Here is a 12,982-nt window from a genome sequence, read left to right on the forward strand (position 1 = left end):
TTTTCTGGTTAGAATCTTTAAAACTCATGTGTTTTCTTTTTTCCTGAAAGATCAGGTTTTAGAGAATCTGGATTGCTTCTTAAATGAAAGATGCTGTAAAATAGACATTTGATTAAGAGACACGCTTTCTATTCCTGCCAACTCCCAAGAGATTTGAACAAAACAAATTGCTAAGCCTAAATTCTCCATAAGTGACAACCAATGAGATAACCTGGACTAAAAAGGTGTCAGTCAACAAAGTAGCTTTTACTTTACTGAGTTTTCCCTTAATAATAATAAAACTCTTTAATGTTTAGGATGGAAATGCTTCCAGTATTTCTCTATAAAGCTTGTCCTCTTTACATACTTGTCCTCTTCACAAGTACGTACTTTTTAAATTTTTACTTTTAAAAATAACTAAAAAGTGAAGAAAACCGCAAAACTCAAAAAATTTTTAAATGTATCTATTATCTTCCAATTGTCATTCATCCTGTTAGACACTTGAAACTCATAATTAGAAAATTTTGACTTTGGGCCTACCAACTCAACTTCAGTCTCCTCTTTAAGCTCACAAAACAGGTTAAGTCTCCTGCAAATATTTCATGGTCCACTTTTTCCTATTTGTAACACCTATAGCACTTGTAATAACTTACTCTTGGTTTTCCACTATTTTATAAACCAGGAGGACAGAGACCACCTGCCAGCAACCCGTATTTCCTTATTTAATACTACCGGCGTAACTCATTTTATTGTACCTTGCACATATTGCTTTTTTTTTTCCACAGAATGAGTTTTGTGGCAACCCTGCACCCAAGCAAGTCTATTGGCATCATTTTTCCAACAGCATACTTTCACTCCATGTCTTTGTGTCACATTCTAGTTATTCACATAATATTTCAAACTTTTTCATCATTATTTTATCTGTTATGGTGATCTGTGATCAGTGATCTTTGATGTTACCATTGTAATCAGGGGTGCCACACACCATACCCAAATAGGATGGCACAGTTAATTAATCTTGAATGTGTTCTGCCTAATCCACCAATCAGCTGTTTCCCTGTCTCTCTCCCTCTCCTAGCTTGCCTGTTCCGAGACACAGTAATACTGCAATGAGGTCAATTAATAAACCTACAACGCACTCTAAGTGTTCAAGTAAAAGGAAAAGATGCATGTCTCTTACTTTAAATCAAAAGCTAGAAATGATTAAGCTTAGTGAAGAAGGCACAAGAAAAGCCAAGATAGGTTGCAAGCTAAGTCTCTTGTACCGAACAGCCAAGGTATGAATGCAAAGGAAAAGTTCTTGAAGTATACTGAAAATGCTATTCCAGGGAACCACAAATGAAAAGAAAGCAAAACAGCCTTATTGCTGATAGAGAAGTTTTAGTGGCCTGGGTAGATGAGACTAGCCACGACATTCCCATGAACGAAATCCCAATCCAGAGCAAGGCCCTAACTCTCTCCATTTCTATAAAAGCTGAGAAAGGAGAAGAAGCTGCAAAAGAAAAATCTGAAGTTAGAAGAGGTTTGTTCATGAGATTTAAGGACAGAAGTCATTTCCATAACATGAAAGTACAAAGCGAAGCAGCAAGTACTGATGGAGAAACTGCAACAAGTTATTGATGCAGGTGACTATACTAAACAACAAAGTTTCAACGCAGATGAAACAGCCTTGTTTTAGAATAAGATGCCATCTAAGATTCTCACAGCCACAGGCTGAGTCTCTTGGTAAGGTTCTAATGTAGATTGTGACTTTAAGTTGAAGTCACTGCTCATTCACCATTTCAGAAGTCCTAGGGCCCTTAAGAATTAAGCGACATTTCCATTGCCTGTGCTCTATAAACGGAAGAACAAAGCCTGGATGACATCACATCTGTTTAGAGCATGGTTTATGAATATTTAAGCCCACTGTTAAGACCCATTGTTCAGAAAAGAAGATTCCTTTCAAAATATTACTGCTCATAGACAAGGTACCTGGTCACCTAAGAGCTCCGATGAAGATGCAGAAGAAGTTGAATGTTGTTTAGAATCCTGCTATCGCAACATCCATTCTACTGCCCATAAAATCAAGGAGTCACTTTGACTTTCAAGTCATATTACTTAAGAAACACATTTTGTAAGGTCATATCTTCCATAGACAGTGATTCCTCTCATGGATCTGGGCAAAATAAACTGAAAATCTGGAAAGGATTCGCCACTCTAGATGTCATTAAGAACATTTGAGCTTTATGGGGAAGGTCAAAATAGCAACATTAACAGGAGTTTGGAAGACGTTGATTCTAACCTTCATGGATAACTTTGAGGGGCTGAAGACTTCAGTGCCTGTAATCCCAGCACTTTGGAAGGCCGAGGTGGGTAGATCACCTGAAGTCAGGAGTTCAAGGCCAGCCTAACTAACATGGCGAAACCTTGTCTCTTACTAAGAATTAGGCGGTTGCAGCGGCACACACCTGTAATCTTAGCTACTCGGGAGGCTGAGGCAGGAGAATCGCTTGAACCCTGGAGGCAGAGGTTGCAGTAAGCCAAGATCATGCCACTGCACTCCAGGCTGGGTGACAGAGGGAAGACTCCGTCTCAACAACAACAAAAAAGACTTCAGTGGAGGAAGTAAATGCAGAAGTAACAGAAACAGCAAAAAAAAAAAAAAAAAAAAAAAAAAAAAAACACTAGAATTAGAGGTGCAGCCTGAACATGTGACTGAATTGCTGCAATCTCATGCTAAAACTTGAACAGATGAAGAGTTGCTTCTTATGGATGAGCAGCAAAGAGTAGTTTCTTGAGATGCGATCTATGCTTGGTGAAGATGCAGTGAACATTGTTGAAATGACAACAAAAGATTCAAAATACTCCATAAACGTAGTTGTTAAAGCAGTGGCAGTATTTGAGAGGACTGACTTCAATTTTGAAAGAAGTTCTACTGTGGACAAAATAATAGCAAGCAGCACTGCACGCTGCAGACAAATTTGTGGAAAAAAAAAGAGTCAATGGGTGTGGCAAAGTTTACGTTTGTTTTATTTTAGGAAACTGCCACAGCTACCCCAACCTTTTGCAACCATCACCCTGATCATTCAGTGGTCATAAACATCAAGGCAAAACCCTTGACTACCAAAAAGACTACAACTTGCTAAAGGCTCAGATGATTGTTAAAATTTTTTAGCAACATTTTAAAATAAGATATGTACATTGTTTTTCTAGACATAATGCTATTACATACTTAGACTATAGTATAATATAATTTACTATATAAACATACAGCAAAGTTATATGTCTAAATTTTACATGTACTAGGAAACCAAAAAGTTCATGAGACTCACTTTATTGTGATATTTGCTTTACTGCAGAGGTCTGGACCAAACCTGCAATATCTCTGAGGTATGACTGTATGTTTCTCTTTCGTTCAGAATTTGTATCTCACACCAAATAATTTTTAAAAAGGTCATTAGGTAAACACTAACAAAGAGTAATACATACGACTTCATCATCAATATAAATTAAATGAAAGATTATGTGGCTTATTAATTCTTATTCAAATATGTTAACGTCAGGAGTCAGGGAAATCAAGTCTCTCTACAGTGTTGTTTCTAAAACCCACTTTTTAATTGGAGCAATAAACATCTGATTTTCTATTATCATAGTTGAGATTCATGGCATCTAATAACTATACATAGAATTACATGTTGCTTCCTAAGGAAAAAAGCATTATGTAACAAAATTAAACAATATATTTAATGACAGGTATCCTTCTTTGGAGGTACCAGTAATTCAGTTTCACTGCCAGTCTTCATTCCGAATGCTGCTGGATCCATTGCCTGTGTGCCTTCCTAATTGCAGAAAGGAGTTAACCATATAAAATAAAAAAGGCTGCAGTATTAAATTCCCCAGGAAGGGGAAATTCAGTAGAAAACTTTTCTAAGTCACTTATCATCATCTGATTTCTTGGTCATTTCATATTCTATATTCAAACTATACTTTCCTTCATTTGTATGAAAATGAATTAACTTCAATAGTAAGTAGAGTCTGTTTTCTCATTATATAGTCACATCTTGAAAAATATAATAAAAATCCTCCAAGCATGAAGGACATAAGCATTGGAGTAAAACAAAAACAAACAAACCAAAAAAAAAAATCAGGCTTCCATCTCAGGCAATTCTGTAAATATTTCCCAAGAGCTATGAAATTTTTTCTAGATAGTGATCACCATTTTTCTCCAGAGTAAGTTAATTCTAATGCTTCAAAGTGCAAATGTGAAGTCCCATATCAAAATCACTCAGTGACTTCCCATTTCTTACTGAATTAAGAATAACTCTCCATAGAGGCATTTTCAGTTAGAGACGTGGGTTCTGATTTTGCCTCTCAATTGCTACATATATCCTACACTCCTGTGGAAGTGACATACTTTCCATTCTTCCTGTACTTTCAATTCCCTTGCTCTTGCTCGCATTGCTTTCTCTACCTGGAATATAAACTCCAAACGTAAAAATTCTACATTTCCTTCAACTCAAATGCCACTTCTTCATTACATTCTAATATGGAATCTCTCTCCTTTTGAACTACACAGCAGTAAGAAACATGATTTAAAAATTTCAAAATAATGCAAGATAAAGAATAGTCATTAAAAAAATCCTAAATAAGATATTAACAAATCAAATTCAGACAGGTATTGAGATTTATTTTACAAGTGTATGGCTGATATAACATTAAGAAATGTATCAGCATACTTACAGTAGATTGATAAAAATGAAAGACTATATGACATGAACAAGCGTCAAGAGTGTTTGATAATATATAGAAGCCATTCTTGATTTAAACACACAGAAAAAGAAAAGAACAAACAGAGACAGGGAGAAACTTTAAACATAAATGAGAGCATTTGACTGAAACCAGTAAGTAACACACATTAGAATGAAATACTAAAAGCATGCCCATAATGAGTAACAAGACAAAGATGAATATTGAACTACTTTTATTCACCATTATTACTTGCAGCTTTCAGCTAATGCAATGAAAAAATACACTGCTTTTCAGCTAGCATAATGCTATGCCTAGAAAATATAAGAAGCACCCGAACATCTACATCTATTAGAATAAGAAAAATCAATAAAGTGACGAGATAAAACAAATATTGTAACAGAAAGTTTCTTTTTAACTAAGAAATGTAAATAAAAGATAAATGGGGTGGGGTAGTTTATAATAGTAACAATAATATAATTGCCAGGGAATAAATCAAAATTGTAAGAATGTATATGATTGTAATAAAACTGATGTGCGTGAATAAAAAATCATATGCCACTGTGATGGAAGATATAATGTCATAAAGGTATCAATTTTTTATAATATGCAAGCATAATGTAGTTCTACTTAAGATTCTGGTGCAGTTTTAAGAAAATGATAAAATTATTCTAAAATTCATGGAAAGAACAAATGTAAAAAAATTATAAATAAAATTGTTTAAAAAGGAAGGAGGAAAAGATTTGTCTAGTCATGTATTTAAAGTATTATAAAGGAACTCATTTTTTAAAAGCATAACACAAGGGCAAAAAGAGAAGACTTACGGGGATTGTCTGCAAAATGTAAAAAGCAGGTATCTTTTGGCTCAATAATTCTAATGCAAGCAATTTATTCAAGAATATGATTTTTAAGGCCTGGCGCGGTGGCTCATGCCTGTAATCCCAGCACTTTGGGAGGTCGAGGTGGCTGGATCACGAGGTCAGGAGATTGATACAATCCTGGCTAACACAGTGAAAACCCGTCTCTACTAAAAAGAAAATACGAAAACGTAGCCGGGCATGGGAGCGGGCGCCTGTAGTCCCAGCTACTTGGGAGGCTGAGGCCGTAGAATGGCGTGAACCTGGGAGGCGGAGCTTTCAGTGAGCTGAGATCACGTCACTGCACTCCAGCCTGGGAGACACAGTGAAGACTCTGTCTCAAAAAAACAAACAAACAAAAAAAAACCAAAAGAATATGACTTTTAAAACATACCCAGCTACCCTCCCTCACACACCTGTTCACTAAACTATAGTGACAGGAAAAGAATGGGAACAACAGACTATAAAAGAGGCCCAATGGTTAAGTAAATTAACACAAAAATTCATGGTAAAATATCATGCTGTTATTTAGAAAGAATAAGGCAGATCTACAGTGACAGAGTTCAGAACATGCTAAAATAAAAAGGACAAAATATAGCACGCTGGCATTTATATTTTGTTATTGCTAACAAGCCCCTTTCAACCACACCTGTGTTTATGTTAATGAGGTAACTTCTGGAAATCCCCTAAAGATGGCGGCTGGCTGAGAGAAAAGCCAGCCATGTGATTAGAGGGTGGGACTTTAAGCTCCACCCCCTCAACCTCTGGGGAACAGAGAACTGAAGACCGACTTAATCACCAACAGCCAATGATTTAATCAATCGTGCCAATGTAACGAAGCTTTCACAAAAACTCAAAAGCACAGCATTCTGAGAGCTTTTGGGTTGGTGAAGAAGAATGCACCCACGTGCAAGAAGGGTGCTATACTGCAAACTCCATGGGGACAGAAGCTCCTGTACTCAGGACCTCATCCTATGTGTCATTTCAACTAGCTGTTCATCTGTATCCTTTAAGATACCCTTCATAATAAATCAATACTAGTAATGTTTCCCTGACTTTTGTGAGTCATTCTGGCCAATTATCACACCCAAGGAGACAGTTGTGGGAGCCCCCTCATTTGCTAAAGCCAGTAGGCCAGAAGTCAGAAGGATGTAATCTAGTAGAGGTTAGGGAGTTGGGGTGGAGAGAGTAAGCAGTGTTACAGATGAAACAAGATTGGTTATAAGTTGGCAACTGCTGAAGATAGATGAATTGTATGTCAGGATTCATTATACTATTTACTTTAGTGTTTAAATTTCACCATAATTAAATACATGCATACAATTATCAACTTTAGTATTTCATTTGCTTCTTGAAATTCAGATGCCAGTAATTCAAAATGATCTCACTGTCCCCTCCCTCTTAAAAAGGCATTTGATAATAGTTGTTCTATGCAGTCAACATTGCTATATATATATATATGCTTGAGAAGTTACTCCACATCACATAAAGTACTGCTGGCTAGCATAAACGTTAGGTTACGTTTAAGAACATATTCACCCTATAAAAATTAAGAAAAAAAATGCTGGATTAGTCTATCTCATAAAGAATTATTAAAGCCCAAAATCCAGCAATGCTTTTGTCAAAAAAAAGTGTTCCTCCTTCCCTGATGGCCTTACAAGTACAGCCATGTGCCACATCACAATGCTTCAGCCAAGAGAGGACCACATATATGATAGTAATCCCGTAAGATAATACTGTGTTTTTACTGTACCTTTTCTATGTTTAGATACACAAATACTTAGCATTGCGTTACAACTGCCTAAGCTATTTAGTATGACAACATGCTGTACAGGTTTGTAACCTAGGAGCACATAGCCTCAGTGTGTAGTAGGCTTTACCATCTAGGTTTGGGTAAGTATACTCTATGATGTCTGCACAAAGATGAAATCCCCTGAGGACACATTTCTCAGAACACTTCCCTGTCATTAACTGATGTATAACTGTATATATAAATAGCCAGCATATAGTTGGCAATCTTTGCTTTCCAAGGATTCAAAACCACCTTCAGAAAATCTACATATACATATCATTGTCATCAGCTGAAAATTTAAAAGGCGAGTTTGAAGGAGAGGAAGATGACCACGCATCTCTATGCTTTCAAGGCCCCAAGGGCTTTTCAAGGCTACAATTAAAATGTGGCTTGTTGTATATTGACTGATAGAGGAGATCTGAATTATTCCCTAGCTGGTGCTGCATTAAACCATTTTTCACTAGAATTCCTTCTTCCAGACAGAGCAATACAAGCTCTGCTGCCAGGTAAATGTCCTGGGAGAGACTGTTCTATCACGTAACAGATCAGGAAGTAAATTTTCATTTCACAGAGGAGTCCTTTGAGGCATATTTTAATTTTCCTTCTGAAAACACACCTAGTATATCCTGTTCGCTTCTAAAAATCTCTCTTGCGTGTGCGCACTCTCTCTCTCACTCACACATACACACATGGTCTATAATTAGGCTCTAGTTTAAAATGACCCATTGAAGTGGAATAATAAATAATGCACCTCATCATCGGCCTGTCGCAACCGGGCAACAGCATAACGCCTCACTGTTGGGTTGGTGTAATGAGAGGATAACAGCTCCAAGGAGTCCTCTACATCCATCGGCTTCCATTTTCCCAGAAGTTCCAAGGCCTGTTTGGCCTCTTGAGGTAGATCCCAATTAACACATTTCAAGAATTTTGTCAAGGCCTAAAATCAGAAAATATTTAAAAATTAGAAATAGCCTATTTCCTGGGATAGAGAAGGTGACTAGGCAGAGTTCCACTTGGTCCTAATGACAGAGCCACGGAGTCAGTGATAGACTCCTTGTGTAAACACTAAATGAAGTTATACATACGATCTTACAGAAGCACCGCAGGACAGAAAAAAAGCATGCTCCCTGTATCTTTATATTTTCCAGGCCAAATTATTTGCGAGCACTATGAATTTTTAAATTTGTTTTGGTTTTTCTTCATTTTGTTATTTTAAAATACTGCAGGTCTCAAGACATGGAAATAGCTGAGGCATGTCTCACAAACTCTAAGATGCCTTAGAGAAAACCTACATTTTACAATAGAAAATACTGCAACCACTGAATGAAAGGGCCAGAAACCATTCTAGGGCAGAAATTCCCACCACTAGCTTCACTCTCGACCACCTCCCTAGAGTATGACCACTGGCTTTCACAGATACTTAAACATGAAGACTCAAACAATGTGGAGTATGTAGGTATCTCTGTGAAGTAACTACTTTAAAAGATAGGCAATCCAACAAAACCTCAAAGCACAAGTATAAAAATGGGTAAGTACAGAAACCAGAAACAGCAGCAAACAGTCTATGATTCATCTGGTTGTACATCTTTCTGGAACCTCATTCCTTTGAATAGGCAGCACATGGAAGTTTTCACAAGACTGTCAGTTAAGCCAATAGTCTTGGAGTATATCACTCATTGCATAGTAAGTGCTCTTTTAAGAAAGGTACACACTTCTTGGCCAGGTGTGGTGGCTCATGCCTGTAATCCCAGCACTTTGAGATACCCAGGCAGGAGAATTGCTTGAGGCCAAGAATTCAAGACCAGCCTGGGCAACATAGCAAGACCCCATCTCTACAAAAATAAATGAAAATAAAGAAAAGCATACACTTGCTTTCCATGAAAAGCAACGTTTATTGCTGGGTCTCAAAGGCAACACTTTCCTGGCTGAACCCAAGATGTTTTCTTCTTCTTTGTCTTCCTCTGTTGCTATTTGTTGAAAAATAGGTAACTTGAAAATGTAAGACTCCTGCTCTGCCCAATCAAAATCTTTTTATTAGTAAACTAATCAATTCCTCAAGAAAATGTCTACCTGGACAACAAAACACAATGTCTGTTAGTATGACACTAAATGAACCTTCATAGCCATCCCCTAACTTATTCTTGATTTTACTAAATTAAGAAAAAAGGCCTATGGAGATTGTCTAGTTCAATGTTTAAATCGTATATAACCTCAGCAAAGATAAATGGCTTGCCCATCACCTCACAATGGTGCATGAGCTAGACGTAGAACCCAGGTCCACCAATTCTCAGCCCCACACTTCTTCCACCAGATGGTGCTTTGTTACCATTAAGGCGCTCCATCCCCTAGTTAGCCCCATTCCCCTTGGAGCCATTACTCTGCCAACACTAATCTCCTGAATCTATTCCAGTCCCTTTCAATTATTTCCTAGCAATATCTCCTATATCTGTCCTCAGCCTGATTTCTCATTGTATCACACATGTGGAGTTGGACACAGCCTTCTAGCTAAGAACCTAAATACCGGTTTCTCTTCTAATCATTTCATACATACTCTTAGAGAAGCTCGAGTTGGAAGTGATCTTAGCACAAATTTCCTATTGTTAGCAGAAATACCCCACAACACGAATGCCAAAAAGAGACCCAATATTTACTTAAGCGACTCAAGGAACTAATTTCCAAAATAGCCATTATATTCATAGAAAGCTAAGCCAGTTTTGTTTTGTTTTGATTTTAATTATAATGAACGAAAAGACAAAAATGTCTTCATATTGCTTTTTCCAATTTGTTAGTTTCATTCTTTGGAGAGAATGAGAGTAAATTTAGCTCCATATGATGTGGACAACCTTTCCAATATTTGAAAAGTTAACAATATTGTTACAAAGTGGTTTTGACTAGATGATAGGACACTCTAGTTTGTAAATAAACAAATAAATAACCTTGGCTTCTTTCTCAAAACATTTCATTGCTACCACTTACCACAATGCAAACCTGTTTCATTAAACTCTCATTGCCCTTCCATGCTTCAGCCCAGTTAACTTATATGAACAATGTCTCTCTAACCCCTGTAACTCTTCATCAAAATAAGGTATCATCTACTCTACAGCCGTCTTGTCGAAAACTCAAGTTTTACAGGAAGTTTTCAGCAACTTTCAGCTATTCCTTTAGAAGCTGGCTCAATTTTACTACTGTCATTTAAATGATGTCCTTCTAACTGCCAAAGTTTTTGTGGGCATTTTTATCTCTATAGCTGGAGGCTGTATTCCCCCAAGGACAGCTGTCCATTTCTACACTTCCTGCACACCATTTAGTATAATGCTCCCTTTCCGTATAGAACACAGATTGCCCTACTAACTTATTCCATGAATTTATTTTCCACTTCTAAAATGTATTTCTAGGTTGAATGTGGAAACAAAGCAATACTTCTTAAATAATGACAGTGAAAGCTTTTCCATTTCACAGTACATCAGCAGTCTTAATAGAAATGTGCGGGTATGTACTTATTATAAGCAAATCTTGTAGCATGCCGATGTACTCAATTCAATAACTGAAACAATCTAAAACCTAGATTCTCCGATTTATAGACTTATTAGCAAGATTTATGGAGTATGCTGCTGCCAAAGAACATAAGGCACCGTACAAAGAATTTCACAACTTTTTAATGTTAAACGTTACAAATGTAAACAGGGAGCCAACAGAATGAAGAAGAAAACAAGGGGTCAAAGAATAAGAAAGACAAAAAATAAGAATTTGAAGACAGCAATAATAATGGCCTTTTTAAATAACCGTAGGTCTTTTAAAGATGCTTTACTGATCCATGCAGGATTAAAGAGCAATTCTCTCTCTCTGGAACTTCCATAGATTACTGCAGAGCACAGACTGTAGAGCCAGGGTGTTTGGGTTCCAATGATAATTCCTGGCTCCATCAATTATTACCTGATTAAACTAAAGCACACTATTTAACTTTCAAGAGACCTTTCTCATAGGCTTGCGGTGAAGATTAAGTGAATGAATATAAAATGTTTGTGACAGTATCCTATATACATAGTAAATAGTTTATTATCATTCATTATTTTTATTCTATTTCTGATGTTGACATCAAATTTTAGCTTTACTATACGTATTACTATGTTTTATTCCCTTTGATCTGAAAATCACCTGTTATCTCCTATTCTTAGAATCACAATCACCTCAGAACTGAAAATACTATATCTCGTATATATATTTCTAATTTAAACTTCTACCAATTAAATTATTAGAAATTTCTATTTTGCTGCTTTTCCAATGCTTTTGATTCCAAATACTCAAACATGAAAACACCTCATTCTTTTCTTCCCACCTGCCATATATCCTTATTGATATGGTGTGGCTGTGTCCCCACCCAAATCTCATCTTCAGTTCCCACGTGTTGTGAGAGAGACCTGAAGGGAGGTAATTGAATCATAGGGGCAGGTCTTTCTCATGCTGTTCTCATGATAGTGAATAAGTCTCACGAGATCTGATGGCTATATAAGGGGGAGTTTCCTTCCACAAGCTCTCTTTGCTTGCTGCCATCCACATAAGACATGACTTGCTCCTCTTTGCCTTCCATCACGATTGTGAGGCCTCCCCAGTCACATGAAATTGTAAGTCCATTAAAACTCTTTTTCTTCCCAGGCTCAGGTATCTCTTTATCAGCAGTGTGAAAACGGACTAATACAGTAAATTGGTACCAGAAGTGGGGTATGAACGCACAACGATACAAATCCATCAGGTTCAGGCCTAACCCCTGATCATTTTCTACGAGTCAACTAACTTGTATAGCTCCTTCTCCATCCCTTGCCCTCCAAAACTGTTCTCTCAGTCAGTATATGAGCCTCCTAATTATGTCACTTTTTTCATTTTCTGCTCTGCTCCAATCTACCCTAGTTTGTACTCCTTAAAATATCACTTGTTAGGCTAGTGTGCTGACTCACATCTGTAATCCTAGCACTTTGGGAGGCCGAGGCAGGTTGATCACCTGAGGTCAAGACCAGTCTGACCAACATGGTGAAACCCCATCTCTACTAAAAAGACAAAATTAGCCGGTGTGGTGGTACATGCCTGTAATCCCAGCTACTTGGGAGGCTGAGGCAAGAGAATCACCTGAACCTGGGAGCGGGAGGTTGCAGTGAGCTGAAATAGCATCATTGCACTCCAGCCTGGGCAACAAGAGTGAAACTCTGTCTCCAAAGAAAAAAAAAAGAGAGAAATAAACTATCACTTGTTAATACACATTTTCCTGCTTTAGTAGCTTCCTGTTGCCAGTAAAATTGAATTCCTAAGGGTATAATTTGAGGCTCATCACAATCTGATGCCATCTTTTCTATTTCATAACCATTCACACAAAACTCTGTCTCCTGAACCTAACAGCCTACCTTACTCATGTTTTCCTTCCCCATAAAAAAATGATCACCAAGTAAAAAATGCTATCAAAGTCTGCTCACACTTTAAGGGCAATCTTTGTTCTGTGAAACCTTCCTCATATCATAGCACACTGATCTTGTCATCCTCCACATTTCTATTATATTAATAACCTATATATTTATTAAGACAGTGACCCTTAATCAATTACTATGTTATACTTCCTAATTTTAATTATGTGTAAATATTC

General features: G+C 37.1%; 1 protein-coding gene across 8 annotated transcripts in view; it reads right to left on the bottom strand.

Moving 5' to 3' along the window:
• Positions 1-12,982, bottom strand: part of PIK3C3 (phosphatidylinositol 3-kinase catalytic subunit type 3) — a 578,331-nt gene that overhangs the window by 518,583 nt on the left and 46,766 nt on the right. For all 8 annotated transcript variants that reach the window (XR_007721190.1, XR_007721193.1, XR_007721195.1 and 5 more), the window contains exon 10: positions 8,105-8,290. Coding sequence is in view for 1 of the 8 variants with exons in the window: in XM_050767591.1 (XP_050623548.1) it covers positions 8,105-8,290 (186 nt within the window). In the remaining 7 variants the exon portion in view is untranslated. The remainder of the gene's footprint in view (positions 1-8,104; positions 8,291-12,982) is intronic.

Source organism: Macaca thibetana, chromosome 18, assembly GCF_024542745.1.
Source record: "Macaca thibetana thibetana isolate TM-01 chromosome 18, ASM2454274v1, whole genome shotgun sequence".
NCBI lineage: Eukaryota > Metazoa > Chordata > Mammalia > Primates > Cercopithecidae > Macaca > Macaca thibetana.